The sequence below is a fragment of the Hemitrygon akajei genome, chromosome 17, assembly GCF_048418815.1.
Source record: "Hemitrygon akajei chromosome 17, sHemAka1.3, whole genome shotgun sequence".
NCBI lineage: Eukaryota > Metazoa > Chordata > Chondrichthyes > Myliobatiformes > Dasyatidae > Hemitrygon > Hemitrygon akajei.
The window spans coordinates 30,228,807-30,247,536 of NC_133140.1; the positions used below are offsets into that span (position 1 = coordinate 30,228,807).

Here is an 18,730-nt window from a genome sequence, read left to right on the forward strand (position 1 = left end):
TGTAAGTGTCAAACATAAAGCTGTATAAGCATGACTTACAGTTTGCCTGCTAAACATGTGCTGATGCAAGTGTCTTCTGCACACTCCAGCTGAATGGTTGAAGTTGCAATGATTTTGGTTTAAGTCTATAGGTGATACAGGTTGGATACCTTCTCAGTCTACAGAAGTCCAGCATAAATGATGGGACCAAAGCATTCTTGAAGGTCCTGCCACCCATTCCACAAGCTCTTTGACCCACTACCGTCAAGAATACCTGCCACCTTGTACTACTACCTCCCCTCCCCCAATTTTCTTACTCTGACTTCTCCCCTTCCTTTCCAGTCCTGGTGAAGGGTTTTGGCCCAAAGCATCAGTTATTTTCTCTTTTCCATGGATGCTGCCTGGCCTACTGACTCCTCCGGTATTTTATTATCTTCCCATTTGTCCTATGGATTAGGTCCAATCCATTGAGAAGCTTGTTGAAAGATGGCTGCAGCATCCCAGCAAGAAAGAGTGAGGGGAGGATTGAGATGATGACATAGGCTTGAATGACCTTAGTGACATTAGTCCAAATGTGATTTGACTGTTGAGGTTCATGACTTGGATGCCACCTTCAACCAAATGTGAAACAGACGAATATCCATGACAATATCCAACATAGTAATGTGGCTGAAGAAGACACACAGTTGCTCTAGCTTACTGTCATCCATGATCCTGTTATATCCTTCCTTGCCTCCAAGCTTCTGAAACAAAGATCCAGTCAACTGCAACAAATGTGAATGTGCAAAATTACATTGTCCACATCCATAAAGAATTAGAAACTTTAATGATTCAAATAACTTTTATGTTGCTGCCTGCTGGAGATAATGAGATGACACCAATTTAACTGCTCAGAGAAAAGAAATTAAAATGAATTTAGCTGGGTTCTTGGGCAGTTCGTTAATTCATACTTTATTAATAAAATAAGAAAGGTAATTAAAATCATTATTTAATACTTCAGTTCTAAAAGCAAAAATATGACTCATTTCCTGTTCAGGCAGACTTAAAAGAGGTCAATCACATCATCAGTTGCATCTATCCCAAACTTCAGGATTTTACATGCATTTTTAAAAATCATTGTGAGACACTGCAGGTTGGACTGTTTCAAAACTACTCTCAGTATGTGAAAATTCAAAACATAAAGAATCTGAAAAATTACAAAGAAGCATTTTCTACTCATTTTTATTCAGTGACTTCTCAACTTCCCCTCAAGGCAGGCTATAATTTTATATAGCAAATTGAATTCATCCTAACACACCATGTTAGCAATGCTGTATTGTGACCCAGGAGCCATCTGCAGTCTGAAGAGCTCATTGGGCTGGATCTGATGAGAACCAAATTTTACTTTGAGGACATGGAAGGATTCAGTTGTGCTAACACAGATATTGCTCAGATTTAAAGCAATTTTAATAGCTATCAAGAGTAGGTGATCAGAAATTACAGTTTATAGAATTTAAGTGTTATAGATTTCTATGAGGTTTATTTATGGAAACACAAGATATGCTTTATATTGTTGGGTTGAGTTGTTCTCTGATCTTGGCAATCCATTTGCAAAAGTTTTGTCACCATACTAGGAAACATCATCAGTGCGCTGTTCACTTGTGGTGTGACCTCCGAATGCTTGCCCTTTATATACTTTTCAATCAGTTTATTGCTTGTCATTAGGGAAACCCAAATGTGACGCAGGGAGGGGGTCTCATTGTGGCAAACTCTATACGTTGTCTGGAATTTTGCCTGCATTGGCTTATAAACAGGGTCGAGGTCTACACATCTGTTTATAGATTTGTTTGTGGAAAACTGTGCTTCTGGGAGTCTCCTTGCATGCCGCGTATTTGCCTGCACCGTGACTTTCACTGATGCCCAGCTGAATTTGTGCATCCTCTCGATCTTCGTGGGTAGAGTCAAGGGAGAGTTGGACATGCCGCTTAACAAGCCAGCTGATATTCTTGCATTACAGTTGGGTTTCCCTAATGACAACCAGTGAACTGGTTGGTAAGTATATAAAGGGCAAGCGTTCAGAGAACACACCAGAAGTGAGCAGCACACTGATGATGTCACCTTGCACGGTGACAAAATGTTTGCAACTGGATTGCCAAGATCAGAGGACAATTCAACCCAACCACCAACAACCCAAGCTACACATTTTCCACGTTATTTCTATGTTCTGTATTTTGTAGCTCGCCAGGTGCCTAATTTCAAGTATTACACTGGTTAAGATTCAGCTTGACACTGAGTGAGCCATAAGAAAGACGGAAGCATCCCAGTCGTTTTTTTTTAAATCAAATAATTGGCCACCTTTTATTGAAGGAATAGGATGGTGTCTAGGACACAGAATTATTTTATCTTGCTCGAGGAGGGTGAATGAAAATGAACTCAGTGGGGTTCCTTCATATCTGGTGGACAACTCCATTTGGAAGATGCATCACAAAAAATAAATACACTATTGATTATGCTTCTTCCCTATAAATGTAGCAGAAACATTTGATCTTTATTCAATCATTTTTCTTTGTACAGGTACTCTATAAAATGTTCAATTCTTTTACGATCATTGGTATAGACAATATACAGGCTGTGGATTACATCAAGGGTTTAGGTAAGAAAATTCAGCACATGTGCTTCTGTGTAGTAAACTGTCTCTGTTAAAGATGTTGTTTCAAGTCTCTAAGTACTCATTTGAGGAAGGACACAAAAGCAAACAGAATGCAATTACTTCACTGTAAGGTACTTGGAAATGGGGTGGTGGAGGGAGAAGCAGTGAAGACAAGGGGCAATCATTATTTAACTGTTCAATATGCCTCTTACAGCCAAGTCCCAAACCTAGGAGCAGTTGCAGAGGAAATCTGATCTGAAATTGAGATCTGTATTGGAGCTGAAGAAAACAAAAAAAAAATTATTAAAGAGCAGTTTATCCCACCAGATTTATTTCAGAGTGGAATCTGAATGTGACGATATTCATATTAACTAGTCCAGCATTCAAAATCATTTTTACTTATCAACAACTTTTTTTGCAGTATGTTATAAAGACTATAGTGAGGAGTGCAGATTGTCTGTAGTTATCACTTGCATTGTTGTCAAAACTTGAGTTTTAATATTACAAGTATGCTGGTGAATGTATTCCAAGTGTGACCTGGGCATCAGCATGATGTCTCAATGCACATTCCAACATACTAATTCTAAAATTTCTCCAAAAATGATACAAACCTATGACTACCTCCATTATTTATATTAGACAGAGATTTCTTCTTTCTATATACTTCAGTTTTAAATGACTCACCCCTTGTCTTGTAATTACTTCCCTTGTTTAAAGATTCTTCCACATGCACACACAACTTATAGGCCCAAACTATTTAATTTCTTTTAGTAGTACAACCTATCAATGTTGGGACTTAATTTGAAACTGATTTTGGAATGAAATTTTTGGCAATATATTTTGGAAATTATTTTATGTCCTACTCTCTATAATGCCTCCTTTCCCTTTGGCCTTTTAATTCTGAAAGGGGCACTGAGAAAAGCCTATCACATCTCCTCCCTCTTAAGTTGTTGGAGAGGGAATCGAGACCTCTAGAATAATACTCTGTCTCTCTGTCTCCAGTGCCAATAAGAAGTATTCACCCCGCCCCTTGGAAGCTTTAATGTTTTATTGCTTTACAATATTGAATCACAGTGGATTTAATTGGCTTTTTTTGACACTGATCGACAGAAAAGACTGATTTGTGTCAAAGTGAAAATAAATTTCTACAAATTGGTCTAAATTTATTACAATTATTAAACACAATAATTGATTGCATAATTACTCATCCATTCAAGTCAGTATTTAGTAGGTGCACCTTTGGCAGCAATTACAGCCTTGAGTCTGTGTGGATAGGTGTCTGTCAGCTTTGCACATCAGGACACTACAATTTTTCCCCATTCTTCTTTACAAGAGTGCTCAAGTTCTGTCTCATTGCATGGGGATCATGATTGAACAGCCCTTTTCAAGTCCAACCACAAATTCTCAATGGATTGAGGTCTGGACTCTGACTAGGCCACTCCAGGACATTAACTTTGTTTTTAAGCCATTCCTGTGTAGCTTTGGCTTTATACTTGGTTGCTGCCTTGCTGGAAAACAAATGCTCTCCCAAGTCACAGCTCTCTTTCACACTGTATCAGGTTTTCCTCCAGGATTTCCCAGTATTTTGCTGCATTCATTTTATCCTCTGCCTTACAGGCCTTCCAGGGCCTTCTGCAGTGAAGCATCTCCATAGCATGATGCAGCCACCAACATGCTTCACAGTAGTGATGATGTGTTTTTGATGATGTGTAGTGTTTGGCTTACGTCAAACGTAGTATTTAGTCTGATGGCCAAAAGCCGAATTTTGGTTTCATCAGACCATAGAACCTTCTTCCAGTTGCTGTCAGAATCTCCCACATGCCTTCTGGCAAACTCCAACCAAGATTTCATGAGATTTTTTTTTCAACAGTGGCATTCTCTTTGCCACTCTCCCATAAAGCTGTGATTGGTGAAGTAGTTGTTGTATATGCATCTCCCATCTCAGCCACTGGAGCTTGTAAAACTCCTCCAGAGTTGTCATAGGTCTCTTGGTAGCCTCCCTCACTAGTCCCTTCTTGAATAATCATTCCGTTTTTGATGATGTCCTGCTCTATGCAGATTTACAGCTGTGCCATATTCTTTTCATTTCTTGATGATTGACTTAACTGTCCTCCAAGGGATATTCAGTGACTTGGAAATTTCCGTGTATCCACTCCTGACATGGGATTTTCAATAACCTTTTAGTGGAGTTGCTTGGAGTGTTCTTTTGTCTTCATCGTATAGATTTTGCCAGGATACTGACTCACCAGCAGCTGGACCTTCCAGATAGAGGTCTATTTTTACCACAGTCTCCAAAAACAGATCTCCATTTGACTATTATGTGGCTTCTAAAACCAATTGGCTCCAACTATGATGATTTGGTGTGTCATTTAAAGGGGGTGAATACTTGTGCAATTATTTAGTATTTTATATTTGTAATTAATTTAGATCATTTTGTAGAGATCTGTTTTCACTTTGACTCAGAAGCCTTTTTCTGTGATCACTGTCAAAAAAAAGCTAAATTGTATCCACTGTGATTCAATATTATAAAACAATAATAAGTGAAAACTTCTGAGGGGAAGGGGTGGGATTTGAAAACTTTTACAGGCACTGTATATATTTGTCTCTATATTAACAGGATCTTCCACACAAAATCAGTTTCCACTCAGACCTTAAAGTTGGTGCCCATTTCAATTGCTGCAAGTTTCACTTTGGCCCCTGCCATGCCTACATCAGTGTCCTAATATTGAGACAGTGCATGTAAAAAAAATTTAAAAAAATTAGTGTCCTGGGGAGAGACTAGAAAAGGAAAACGTACCCTAGTTTGTTTTGTGCTAGCTGGAAACTGTTATTAATATTGATGCATAATCAATGGTGTCATATATTTATACTATACATGACAATGATGTTTTTTTCAGATCACCGTGAAATTATTGTTTTCTCATTAACCTGAACATTATTTTGCCAATGATGGCAGAAAAAGTATGTACACCAGAAAATACCGAGAGGACATTCTGAGATGAGTTCTTCATGTCGGTCTCTAAGTTCCTGTTTGTTTTTTTTAGGTTCAGTCTTTGTGGTGAGCTTGGGTGGAACTGCTGTAGGAATTACCTTTGCCTTTCTGCTGGCCCTCATCAGCCGTTTTACTAAGCGGGTCCGCATCATTGAGCCGCTCTTTGTGTTCCTGATTGTTTACTTGGCCCATCTCACGGCTGAAATGATTTCACTCTCCTCCATCTTGGCGTAAGTTGATTTAGCCCCCAGCCGTTCACTTTTACCATGACATCGTGAGCTGAACCCAGAGGAGTTAATGAAGGGTGACTTTGTTAGCTTTACGAGTGGAATGTGGGATGGGTCAGCATGGAATTCAAGCTCAGATTTGCCATCTTCACAGTCGTCGTCTGTGGGCATGTTGTGATAACAATCCTCTTTGGACTGGGGTTGATTGCTCAGTGTACTGTTAGCTGTGGGGATAAAGGTTAAGGGATATCAAAAAATGCTTTTAGAGAAAACATTGAAAGAATGTTTTGGGGAAAAAAAGAAACAGACATAAATCTGAAGGAAGCAAATTAAGACTACAAGGCTAAGAATGTAATTAGGCCTTTCAGCTCATTGGGTTTGCTCTACTATTTGATCATAACGGATTTATTTTCCTTCTCAAGCTCATTCATCTGGCTTCTCCCGGTAAACTTTGATGCCCTGACTAATCAAGATACAGATTTCAGGAGTAAGAAAGGGAAGGAGGAAGGAAGTTAAGAGAAGGATGACAGAGCCTGAGAGGAAAAAGAGAAAAAAGGAAATCACAGAATCAACGACAAACAGAAGATCTCAGAAAAGAAAGGGATAAATTAAAGGAGTATTTAACCTGGATAAATTCAATTGAAAGAAATAAAAAATTTACAAGAGGCAAGAAAGTCAAAAATAGAGTGGACACGAGGGAGACTCATCTCAGCTTTTCTTCCTGTCTCATTCTCCTGAGGTACAGAGGTTTAAAATTGATGGGGCTCCTTCAGGATGTAGGGGCATTATAGTTGGCATTTTAGGAGCTGAATAATGGTCTAAAGAAGCATGCACTTCCCTCTAATGAATGAATTAACAATCTTCTTCATGCAGGCAGAGTGGTCATAGCAGTGAGATGGGGATGGCTCAAGCTGAGATACAAGACCAGTTCTTAAAGTGAATGTAAAAAGCAAGAAAATAATTCCTAGAATTGGGGTTCAGGCTCCTAGAGAGGCAGGCTGCTTGGGGCTAAGATGAAAACTTTAATCATATAGAGAGAAAGTGAATCTTTGGAATTTTCTACCCTGTAGAACTATGGAAACTTGGTGATTCAGTATTTTTTCTCAAAGCAGAGCTTAATATGTTTCTGGATCTTAGTGCAATGGAGTGAGGTGGTGACAGTGAAACAAAACGGCACTGAGGTCGAAGATGAATCGATAAACGGTGATGCAAGCTCAAAGTGCTGTATCACCTACTCTTGCTCCAACTTTCATTTCAAAGATCAAAGTAAATTTATTATCAAATTACATATGTCCCCGTATTCAACCTTGAGATTCATTTTCTTGCAGGCATACTCAATTAATCCAGTAACCGTAACAGAATCAATGAAAGACAACACCAACAGAGCAGACAACCAGCGTGTAAAAGACAACAGACTGTGCAAATACAGAGAGGGGAAAATAGTAGTTATAAACAGATAAGCAATAAATATTGAGAACATGTGTCAACACAGTGGTTGACAAAGGAAGTCAGAGATTGCATAGCATTAAAAAAAAAGTATGACAGAGCTAAGGTGAGTGGGAAGACAGATGATTGGGAAATTTTTAAAGAACAACAGAACTTAACTAAAAAGGCATTACGGGGAGAAAAAATGAGGTACGAACGCAAGCTAGCCAGGAATATAAAGGAGGATAGCAAAAGCTTTTTTAGGTATGTGAAGAGAAAGAAGATAGTTAAGAACAATGTTGGGCCCTTGAAGAATGAATTGGGTGAAAGCGTTATGGGAAACAGAGAAATGGCAGAAGAATTTAATAAGTACTTTAGATCTGTCTTCACTAGGGAAGACATAAGCAATCTCCCAGATGTATGGATGGGCCAAGGACATAGGGTAACAGAGGAAATGAAACATTGACATTAGGAAGAAAATGGTGATCAGTAGACTGATGGGACTGAAGGCTGACAAATCCCCAGGTCCAGATGGTCTGCTCTGGAAATTGCGGATGCATTGGTAATCATTTTCCAATGTTCCTTAGATTCAGGATCAGTTCCTGAGGATTGGAGAATGGCTAATGTTATCCCACTTTTTAAGAAAGGAGGGAGGGAGAAAACAGAGAACTATTGTCCTGTCAGCCTAACATCAGTAGTGGGGAAGATGCTAGAGTCCATTACTAAAGATGAAATAGTGGCATATCTAGATAGCAGTGATAGGATTGGGCCGAGCCAGCATGGATTTACCAAGGGCAAATCATGCTTCACTAATCTATTGGAGTTTTTCGAGGATGTAACCAGGAAGTTAGACAAGGGAGATCCAGTGGATGTAGTGTACCTCGATTTTCAGAAGGCATTTGATAAGGTCCCACATAGGAGATTGGTGGGTAAAATCAGAGCTCATGGCATTGGGGGGAAGATATTGACATGGATAGAAAACTGGTTGGCAGATAGAAAGCAAAAGGTAGCGGTGAATGGGTGTTTCTCGGAATGGCAGGTGGTGACTAGTGGGGTGCCACAGGGCTCGGTATTGGGACCACAGCTGTTTACGACTTACATCAACGATTTAGATGAAGGCATTGAGAATAACATCAGCAAGTTTGCTGATGATACTAAGCTGGGTGGCAATGTGACATGTGATGAGGATGTTAGGAGAATTCAGGGTGACTTGGATAGGCTGAGTGAGTGGGCAGATACTTGGCAGATGACATTTAATGTGAATAAGTGTGAGGTTATCCACTTTGGGAGTAAGAACAGGAAGGCAGATTATTAACTGAACGGTGTAGAGTTAGGTAAGGGAGAAATACAAAGAGATCTTGGAGTCCTTGTTCATCAGTCACTGAAGGTGAATGAGCAAGTGCAGCAGGCAGTGAAGAAGGCTAATGGAATGTTGGCCTTTATTACAAAGGGAATTGAGTACAAGAGCAAGGCAATCCTTTTGCATTTGTACAGGGCCCTGGTGAGACCACACCTGGAGTATTGTGTACAGTTATGGTCTCCAGGGTTAAGGAAGGACATCTTGGCTGTAGAGGAAGTGCAGCGTAGATTCACAAGGTTAATTCCTGGGATGTCCGGACTGTCTTACACAGAGAGGTTAGAGAGACTGGGCTTGTACACACTGGAATTAAGGAGATTGAGAGGGGATCTGATTGCAACATATAAGATTATTAAGGGATTAGACAAGATAGAGGCAGGAAATATGTTCCAGATGCTGGGAGAGTCCAGTACCAGAGGACATGGTTTAAGAATAAGGGGTAGGTCATTTAGGACAGAGTTAAGGAAAAACTTCTTCTCCCAGAGAGTTGTGGGGGTGTGGAATGCACTACCTCAGAAGGTAGTGGAGGCCAATTCTCTGGATGCTTTCAAGAAGGAGCTAGATAGGTATCTTATGAATAGGGGAATCAAGGGATATGGGGACAAGGCAGGAACCAGGTATTGATAGTAGATGATCAGCCATGATCTTAGAATGGCAGTGCAGGCTGGAAGGGCCGAATGCACCTATTGTCTATTGTCTGTTGAGATGAAGTCCTTGAAAGTGAGTCCATGGGTTGTGGGAACAGTTTAGTTTAGTGATGGAGCAGCACTATTTCAAACACTGTTTGCACTAAGTCACTTCAATTCTGTGTCAAATCTCATTCAAGTTAAACACATTTATATATTTATTTTTATTTAATTTTTATATATATATATATTAATTTACTATTTTTGTGTGATCAGTGCTTTAATGCAATGTGACTTGAATTAATGCACACCCTCCATTCTTAACCTGCTTGCAGTTTTCTAATACTTAGTTGAAGAAACAACATGAGATCAGTCACAGTGGAACTGAAATTAAAAGCGTAATTTTCTAGGTGGTGAGCAACTAGCAATAGGAGAGGAAAAGAGGGATCTAAGTCATCTAGATAAACCAGTTAAGGGCAGTAGTCGGGTACAAAAAACATGCAAGGATTTTAGTGGATTGTTACCCCTTCTATCTAAAGGATTATAAGCCATAAAGAATGAAGTCGTATTTCAGGTGAGGCCCAGAAATGATGGTGCATCTTTTACTGGCTACTGTACAGCGTGACCTCCTTCTGGGGCTACTACTGAAAATTTCAGCACTGCTAAGGACAAAGGCCCCGGGTGCTATTGAATCTGTTTTCTTCCACAGGCTTCACAGTAAGGATGGGTGGTAGGAGATCCAGCAGTCAAAGGCCCAGTTGGGCCTGGGATTGCTTGAGATGTTTCTGGCCATCTGAAGGCATTGGGTGTTGGGGAAAGGCATTCATCATCCACTTCCAGCATTAAGACTGGAGTTGGGAGGGGGGCAGCAATGTGGCTGACTCTTTCCACCCTGGGAGAATCAGCAAGGGGAGATGCATTGGGTTGGAAATTGGGCTCTGTTGGTAGACTGGAGGTGAAATGATTGGGGCCAGTGAGCATTCAGTGGGAAGGAAATGGGACTCATTAATGGATTGGCAAGGGGATGGGCATGTGGTGGGGTGACCCCAAAATATAAGGCAACTAATTTTTCCAGTCTTAAAAATTAGTTATTCCTGAAATGATCAACAATGTTTTCTTAGAACATTGTGGATTAATTCCTCTTGAAAATTTCTTAAGAGGAGCTTTTTATTGGGAACAAAATCATTTGATGTACAACTGATGGGAAAGGGGACAGGCATACAAGCACAATTCAAATTGGAAAACACTTAGATAAACTTCCATGGTGATAAGAAGTGATGAGGAAACTAGCTGTCATTATACTACTGTAGTTCCTGATACTTCGGGAAGCTTTGAAGGGGCTAATGTACATGTTCACCAAAATGATGCTTGGCTTCGATGGTTCCTAAATGTGAGGAAGGTTGAACCATGTGGAAGACATCAGAAGTTTGCCAAATGAAGTGAGTAAAGGAAGAGGAATGAGTGCAGTTACTATTACAAGGAAGAAGGTACTCGAAGCTGAAAGACCTAAGAGTGCATAAGTCACCCAGACTAGATGAACTGCACCATAGGGTTCTGAAAGAGATAGATTGTAGAAGCGTTAGCAATGATCTTTCAAAAAAAAATCGTTGAATTTTGGCATGGTGCCAGAGCACTGGGAATTGCAAATGTCATTCCACTCTTTAAGAAAAGAGGAAGGACGCAGTAAGGAAATTATAGTCCAGTGGTTGGTAAGATGTTGGAGTCAATTGTTAAGGTGAGGTGATGGAGTACTTGGTGACGCAGGACAAGATAGAACAAGTCGGTGTGGTTTCCTTAAGGGAAAATCTTACCTGATGAACCTGTTCGAATTCTTTGAGGAGATTATTAGGATGGATAAAGGGGATGTAGATGATGTTGTATATTTAGACTTTCAGAAAACCTTTTACAAGGTGTCACACATGAAGCTGCTTACCAAGATAAGAGTCCAAAGAATTACAGGAAAGTTACCAATATGGTTAGAGTATTGGCTGATTGGCAGGAGATTGCGAGTGGGAATAAAAGGATCCTCTTCTGGTTGGCTGCCAGTGACTAGGTAGTGTACCGCAGGGGTCTGTGTTGAGACCAATTCTTTTTATGCTCTACTGTATATAAATGATTAAGATAATAGGATAGATGGCTTTGTGCCAAGTTTGCAGATGATATGAAGATTGCTGGAGGATCAGTTAATGTTCAGGAAATGGTTAGGCTGCAGAAGGACTTAAACAGATTAGGAGAATAGGTAAGAAAGTGGCAAATGAAATACAATGTTGGAAAATGCATGGTCGTGCACTTTGGTAGTAGAAAACTATTTTCTAAATGGGAAGGAAATCCTAAAATCTGAGATACAAAGGGACTTGGGAGTTCTTGTGCAGAACACCCTAAAAGTTAACTTGCAGGTTGAGTCAGTGGTGAGGAAGGCAAATGCAATGTTAGCATTCGTTTCATGAGGTCTAGATACAAGAGCAGGGATGTGACATTGAGGCTTTGTGAGGCATTGGTGAGTCCTCACCTTGAGTATTATGAATAGTTTTGGGCTCCTCATCTTAGGAAAAAATGTGCTGGCATTGCAGAAGGTCCAGAGGCTGTTCATAAGGGAATGAAAGGGTTATCATATGGGGAACTGAAAGTTAGAAGGATGAAGGGGGATCTTATTGAAACCTTTAGACAGAATAGATGTGGAAACGATGTTTCCTATGGTGGGGGGGGGTCTAAGACAAGAGGGCACAGTGTCAGGATAGAGGGGCGTCCATTTAGAACAGATGCGGAGAAATTTCTTTAGCCAGAGGATGGCGAATTTGTTACCACAGTCAGCTATGGAGGCCAGGTCGTTGGGTATATTTAGGGCAGAGATTGATAGGTTCTTGGTTGGACATGGCGTCAAAGGATACAGGGAGAAAAGCCAGGGAATTGGGTTGAGGAGGGGAGAAAAGGGATCAGCCATGATTGAATGGTGGAGCAGACGCAGTGGGCCAAATGGCCTAATTCTGCTCCTGTGTCTTATGGTCCTATGAACACAATTGATGTGTTCAAGACTAAGAAGTGCTATGTAATGTGAGGAACCAAAGCAGAAGTGGGTATTGGGAGCTGAGGCGGAGAGCAAATATGATGGAATTGCTTTTGGAACTGTTTCGAGATTCATTTAATAGAAACTGCTAGTGGGAAGACTGGAGGGGACTGAGGGGTGACCTGATCGAGGTACTGTATATAAGATCCTGAGAGGAATAGACTGGGTGAAAGCCCAAAGACTTTTTTTTCCAATGAGGGTGTACTAAAAACAAGATCAGACGCAATAAATTTTAAAGGGACACAAGGGGTAGCTTCATGCAAAGAGGATATGTATTGGAACGAGCTGCTGGAAATAACAGTTGAAGCAAGCACATTAGCAATGTTTAAAAGCGATCTAGTTAAGTGTATGGATAGGAGAGGTTTAGAGAGATGGGCATCAAACTCAGCTGAGCTCACTGGTCAGTACAGATGGGTTGGGCTCAAGGGCCAGTTTCCATGCCGTGAGACTCTATGAACCTCTGCTAGAACACTCAGCAGCTCAGAAAGCATTTTGGGAAAGAAATAGAACTGAAGTTTCAGGTGATGGTCTTTCATCTGTTGGACTGATGAAAAGTCAACAACCTGACACATGAATTTAGACAACGCTGGAGGAACTCAGCGGGTCAGCTAGCATCTACAGACTTGAATAAACAGTCAACATTTTGGGCAAAGGGTCTTGACCAGAACCATCAGTTTATTTATTTCCATGGATGCTTCCTGACTTGCGGAGTTCCTCCAGCATTTTATATGTGTTACTCTGGCTTCCCAGCATCTGTACAATCTCTTATGTTTCTGAATTTAGAACACAGATAGAACATGGAACCTTATGGAACAGGCCCTTCAATCCATAATGTGCTGTTGAACCAATTAAATTACCAACCAAATGGCTAACGAGACTAGTTTATTCGGCCGACACAATGTCCATATCCTTCCATTTCCTGCACATTCATGTACCTATCAAAACATCCCTCAAAAATCTCTAATGCATCAGCATCTACCTGTCCAGGCAGTGCATTCCAGGCATCCACCATTCTCTGAGTTTAAAAAAAAAATGTACTCCTCACATCTCCTTTGAACTTACCCCTCCCACCTTAAATGTATGCCCCCTGCTCTTAGACATTTCAACCCTGGGGAGAAAGATACTGTATGTCTACTTGATCGATGCTTCTCAGAATGTTATAAACTTCTATCAGATCTTCACTCAGCCTCACTATTCCAGAGAAAACAACCCAAGTTTGCCCAACATCTCATTATAGTACGTGCCCTCAAAACCAGGCAGCATCCTGGTAAACCTCTTCTGCACCCTTTCAAAAGCCTCAACATCCACAGATCTGCACTTATCACCTCATCAAATAACTCAATCAAGTTAGTAGGATGCAACCTGCCCCACACAAAACCATGCAGGGTCTCCCTAATCAGACTGTTTTCCAAATGCTCATAAATCCTCTCCCTAAGAATTCTCTTCAATAACTTCCCTACCACTGATGTGAGACTCACTGATCTATTGTTTCCAGGATTATCCTTGGTTTCTTTCTTGTACAATGGAACAATATTAGCTACTTGCCAGTCTTCTAGGACCTCAACTGTGACTAGAGAGTGCATGAAGATATCGGTCAAGGCCCCAGCAATTGCTTCTCTTGCCTCCCTCAATAACCTGGGCAATGTTCTGTCAGGCCCTTGGGACCTATCCACCTTAATGCTCTTTGATAGACCCAACACTGCCTCTTCCTTTATCTCAAAATACCTAAGCACAACAATATGTTTGGCACTGATCTCCCCATCCTCAATGTCCTTCTCCTTGGAAAATACTGATGTATTCATGAAGAACCTCACCTGCATTCTTCAAATCCAAGCAAATGTTTCCCCCTTTGTCCTTGAGTGACCCTACCATCTCCCTAGTTATATAATCTTATTCTATTTATTTGGAGATACAGCGTGAAACAGGCCCTTCCAGCCTGATAATCCAGGCCATCAGCAACCCACCGACTTAATCCTAGCCTAATCACAGGACATTTACCATGACCAATTAACCAACTACCAGTACATCCTTGGACTGTGGGATGAAACCAGAGCACTTGGAGGAAACCCAAGTGCACATGAGAAGAATGTACAGACTTTCTTGGAAAGGACACTAGAATTGAACTCCAAACTCGATAAACTTCCCTACCACTGACATGAGACTCACCAGTCTATAGTTTCCAGGATTATCCTTGGTTGCCTTCTTGAATAATGGAACAACTCACCAGTCCTCTGGGACCTTGCCTGTAGCTAGAGAGGACACAAAAGTATTGGTCAAGGTCTGAGCAATCTAATCTCTTGACTCTCTCAATAACCTGGGGTATAACCCATCAGGACCTGGGAATCATCCACCTAATGCTCTTTAAAAGACCTAATACTATCTCTTCCTTTACCTCAAAATGCTCTAGCATATCAATATGTTCAGCACTTAAGTCCTTATCCTTTTTGTGCTTCTCTTTTGTAAATACTGATGTAAAGTGTTCACTTAGGACCTCACCTCCACCTCCAAGCAAATGCTCCCCCCCCCTTTTCCTTGAGTGGTCCTACCTTCTCCCTAGTAATCCTCTTGCTCTTGATGTTTGTATAGAATGTCTTGGGCTTCTCTTTAATCCTAGTTGCTAAGGACTTTTAATGGTCTCTCCTGGTTTTCCTAATTTCTCCCTTGGGTTCTTTTCTGGCTTCTTTGTTATTGTCAATGGTTCTGTTAGATTCTGACTTCCCAAGCTTTAGATACTTCTTCTTTTCCTACTTGACTAAATTCATCACCTCTCTCAGCATCTAAGTTTCTTCACCTTGCATTTTCAGCCAAGTCTCTGTAATGGCCGTAACATCATGGTTGCATGCACAGATCCATGCTCTAAATTAATCACCTTTACCCATAATACTCACACTTCAAACACGCCTTCCTGTTGTATCTATTACTTTGCTTTTGTTGGTTTTTACTGGCCCTGACTTCTACGTTTCTCTCCATTCTTCCACTTTCTGCCTAGGTGCACTGGTTTCCATCCCCCTGCCAAACTAGTTTAAGCCTTCCCAAGTAGCACCAGTGAACCTCCCAGCCAGGATATTGACTCATCTCCAGTTCAGCTGCAACCTGTTCCTCTTGTACAGGTTACCCCTGCCCCAGAAGAGGTTCCAATGATCCAAGAACCTGAAACTCAGCCTCTCATTCATCTGTACTGTCATTCTATTCCTGTCTTGACTAACACGTGGCACTGAGAGTAATCCAGAGATTACTACCTTGGAGCTTCTGCTCTTGTTTATCTCTCTGTTGAAGCTGCCTGAACTGTTGAGCATTTCAGACTTTTTTTCTGCTTAAATCTCATATTTCAAGCATCTTCAACATCTCTATCATAAACTATTTTGAATTGGGGAAAATAAATTCTAAGGTGGTGACCTAGGAAATTCAATAATAATTATCTGCAGAACAAATAACGTCACAATGGTGCCGGTGAACCACAGCTGTGTTCTGTGAACTGCAAGACAATACTTCTGAGTATACCTCTTTCGATTTTCTCTCAGTGCATTCTGCAGCATGTAATTTCCTTCTAAGCAATGTACTTTTAAATCAACTTAATGATCTACAGATTTCATGTTCATCTGAAGGTTTCTGCAGATCAGGCAGGTACATACCTTGAAGCAGATGAAGGTTCATGGTCAGAAACGAGGCAGGAAGGGTTATATTCTATGCTTGAAGGAAGTGTCTTTCTCCCAACATGCCAGATACAGCAATCAAACTGGAAGGCTTCTTGGTTTTCTGTGTGGAATGAGCTGCTGATTTGGAAAAGGCAAAAATTGGAGGTGTGTGTTTCTTGATAAACTCTCAATAGTGCTCTGATGTGGCGGTTTTGACGAACTCATGTTCCCCCAGCCTTGATCACCTAATGGTCAAATGCCGTCCGTTATATTTATCTAGGGAATTTTTCTCCATAATCTTGATCGCAGTTTAACTACCACCGGCAGCCAACTATAATCAAGTACTTGAGATACTGCATGATGCCGACTCCAAGCAAGAAACAGGTCATCTCGATGCATTTCAAATCATCATCGTGGACTTCAACCAGATTTGTTTAAAGAAAACACTGGCCAGTTACCATCACCTGTAGCACCAGAGGACACACTCAAGACCACTGTTATACTAAGATGAGGAATGCCTATCGTTGAATGCACAGACCGCATTTCCGTAAATCTGATCACTTGGCTGTCCTTCTATTTGCATACAAGCAGAGGCTAAAGAACAAAACTTCAGAGATTAGGACAGAATGAGAGGTGGTTGCAGGAGGCAGAGGAGCAGATACAGGATTGATTCAAGTCAGTGGACTGGGCCGTGTTCAGGGTCTCCTCTTTGGATCTGAATGAATACACCGTGGTTGTAACAGACTTTATTCAAACAGTTGTAGATGAGTGTGCCACACACACAGTGCTGGAGGAACTCAGCAGGCCAGGCAGCATCTATGGAAAAGAATAAGTAGTCAGTGCTTTGGCCGAGATTCCACAAAATCATAATGAGTCTTCCCCAATCAGAAGTCTTGGATAAATCATGAGATCCACAATCTGCTGGGAGCCAGAACAAATTCATTCAAGTCTGGTGGCCAAAACAGTTACACAAGGTCCAGGTACAACCTCTGGAAAGCTACCTCATGGGTGAAGTGGCAATACAGCACTCAACTTGAATCAACAAAGGATGCTCGACAGTGGTGGCAGGGCTCAAATACTATGTAGAGTTATATCAAGTGACATTGGCGACAGCAGGGCTGTGCTTCCAGGTGAGCTCAATGCCTTTCATGCACGCTTCGACTGTCAAAACATGGAGGAACCATCACAAACTCCCACAGCCCCTGATGATCCGATGATTTTAGTCTCTGCTGCTGACATGCAAGCAGCCTTTGGGGGGAGGGGGGGTGGTGAACCCACGAAAAGCATTCAGTCAAGACTGAGTACCTGGCCAAGTACTAAAGACCTGTGCCGATCAACTGAGATCTTTAACCTCTTGCTTCAGCAGTCTGAGGTACCCACCTGCTTAAAGCAGGTTTCAGTTATACCCACGAAGAACACGGAGACCTGCCTCAGTGACTAGCCTCCAGTAGCACTTGGATCCACACTGATGAAGTGTTTTGAGAGGTTGGTGTTGAAACTTATCAACTCCCTGAGAAGTGGCTTGTATTGACTCCATTTTTCCTATTGGCGCAACAGGTCCACAGCAGATGCCATCTCGTTGGCTCATCACTCAACCCTGCAACATTAGGACAGCAAAGATGCAAACATCAGGATGCTCTTTATCAAATACAGCTCAGGATTCAATACTATCATCCCTCAAAACTAATCAATAAGTTCCAAGTCTTTGGCCTCAATACCTCCTTGTGCAATTGGATCCTTTATTTCCTCACTTGTATCCTGCAGTCAGTTCTGATTGGCACCAACATCTCCTCCATGACCTCTATCAGCACAGGTGCACCACAAGGTTGTGTGCTTAGTCCTCTGCTATACTCGCTTTACACTTATATCTGTGTGGCTAAGTACAGCTCCAATGCCATATTCAAGTTTGCTGACAACACCACTGTTAGCTGAATCAAAGATGGTGATGAATCAGCATATAGGAGATCAGCATTTAGAAAATCTGGTTAAGTGCTGCCATAACAACAACCTCTTTCTTACTCAGTCGTCAAGACCAAGGAGCTGATTATTGACTTCAGGAGAAGGAAACTAGAGGTCAATGAGCCAGTCCTCGTCAGAGGTGAAGAGGGTCCTTGGTGTTACTATTTTGGATGTTTTTTCTGGGCCCAGCACATAAGTGCAACTACAAAGAAAACACAGCAGTGCCAATACTTTGTTGGGTGTTTGCAAAGACTTGGAATAACATCTAAAACTTTGACAGACTTCTATGGATGTGTAGTGGTGAGTATACTGACTGGCTGTATCACAGCTTGGTATGGAAACACCAGTGCCCTTGAAAATCTTACAAAAAGTGATGGATACAGCCCAGTACGTCATGGGTAAAGCCTTCCCAACCATTGAGCACATCTACATGAAATATTGTTGCAGGAAAGTAGCATCCATCGTCAGGGACCCCAATTCCCAAGACATGCTGTCTTCTCACTACGTCCATCAAGGTGGTTCAGGAGCCTGGGAACTCGTGCCACCAGGTTCAGGAACAGTTATTGCTCCTCAACCATCAGGCTCTTGAACCAAAGTGAATAACTTCAATCAACTTCACTTGCCCCATCATTGAAATGTTCCCACAACCAATGGACTCACTTTCAAGGACTCTTTACTTTATGTTCTCAATATATATTGCTTAATTATTATTTATTTAATTTTGTATTTGCACATTTTGATGTCTTTTGCACTCTGAACACCCAAGCTGGTGCAGTCTTTCATTAATTCTGTTAGTTATTATTATATGGATTTATTAAATATGGCCACAAGAAAATG

The 18,730-nt window shown here is 41.2% G+C and overlaps 1 protein-coding gene across 3 annotated transcripts in view; it reads left to right on the forward strand.

The window, feature by feature from the left end:
* The window catches only part of slc9a5 (solute carrier family 9 member A5), a 231,314-nt gene that overhangs the window by 116,662 nt on the left and 95,922 nt on the right, over nucleotides 1-18,730 (forward strand). For all 3 annotated transcript variants that reach the window (XM_073069866.1, XM_073069867.1, XM_073069868.1), the window contains exons 4-5: nucleotides 2,533-2,611; nucleotides 5,653-5,830. In XM_073069866.1, the coding sequence (XP_072925967.1) occupies nucleotides 2,533-2,611; nucleotides 5,653-5,830 (257 nt within the window). The remainder of the gene's footprint in view (nucleotides 1-2,532; nucleotides 2,612-5,652; nucleotides 5,831-18,730) is intronic.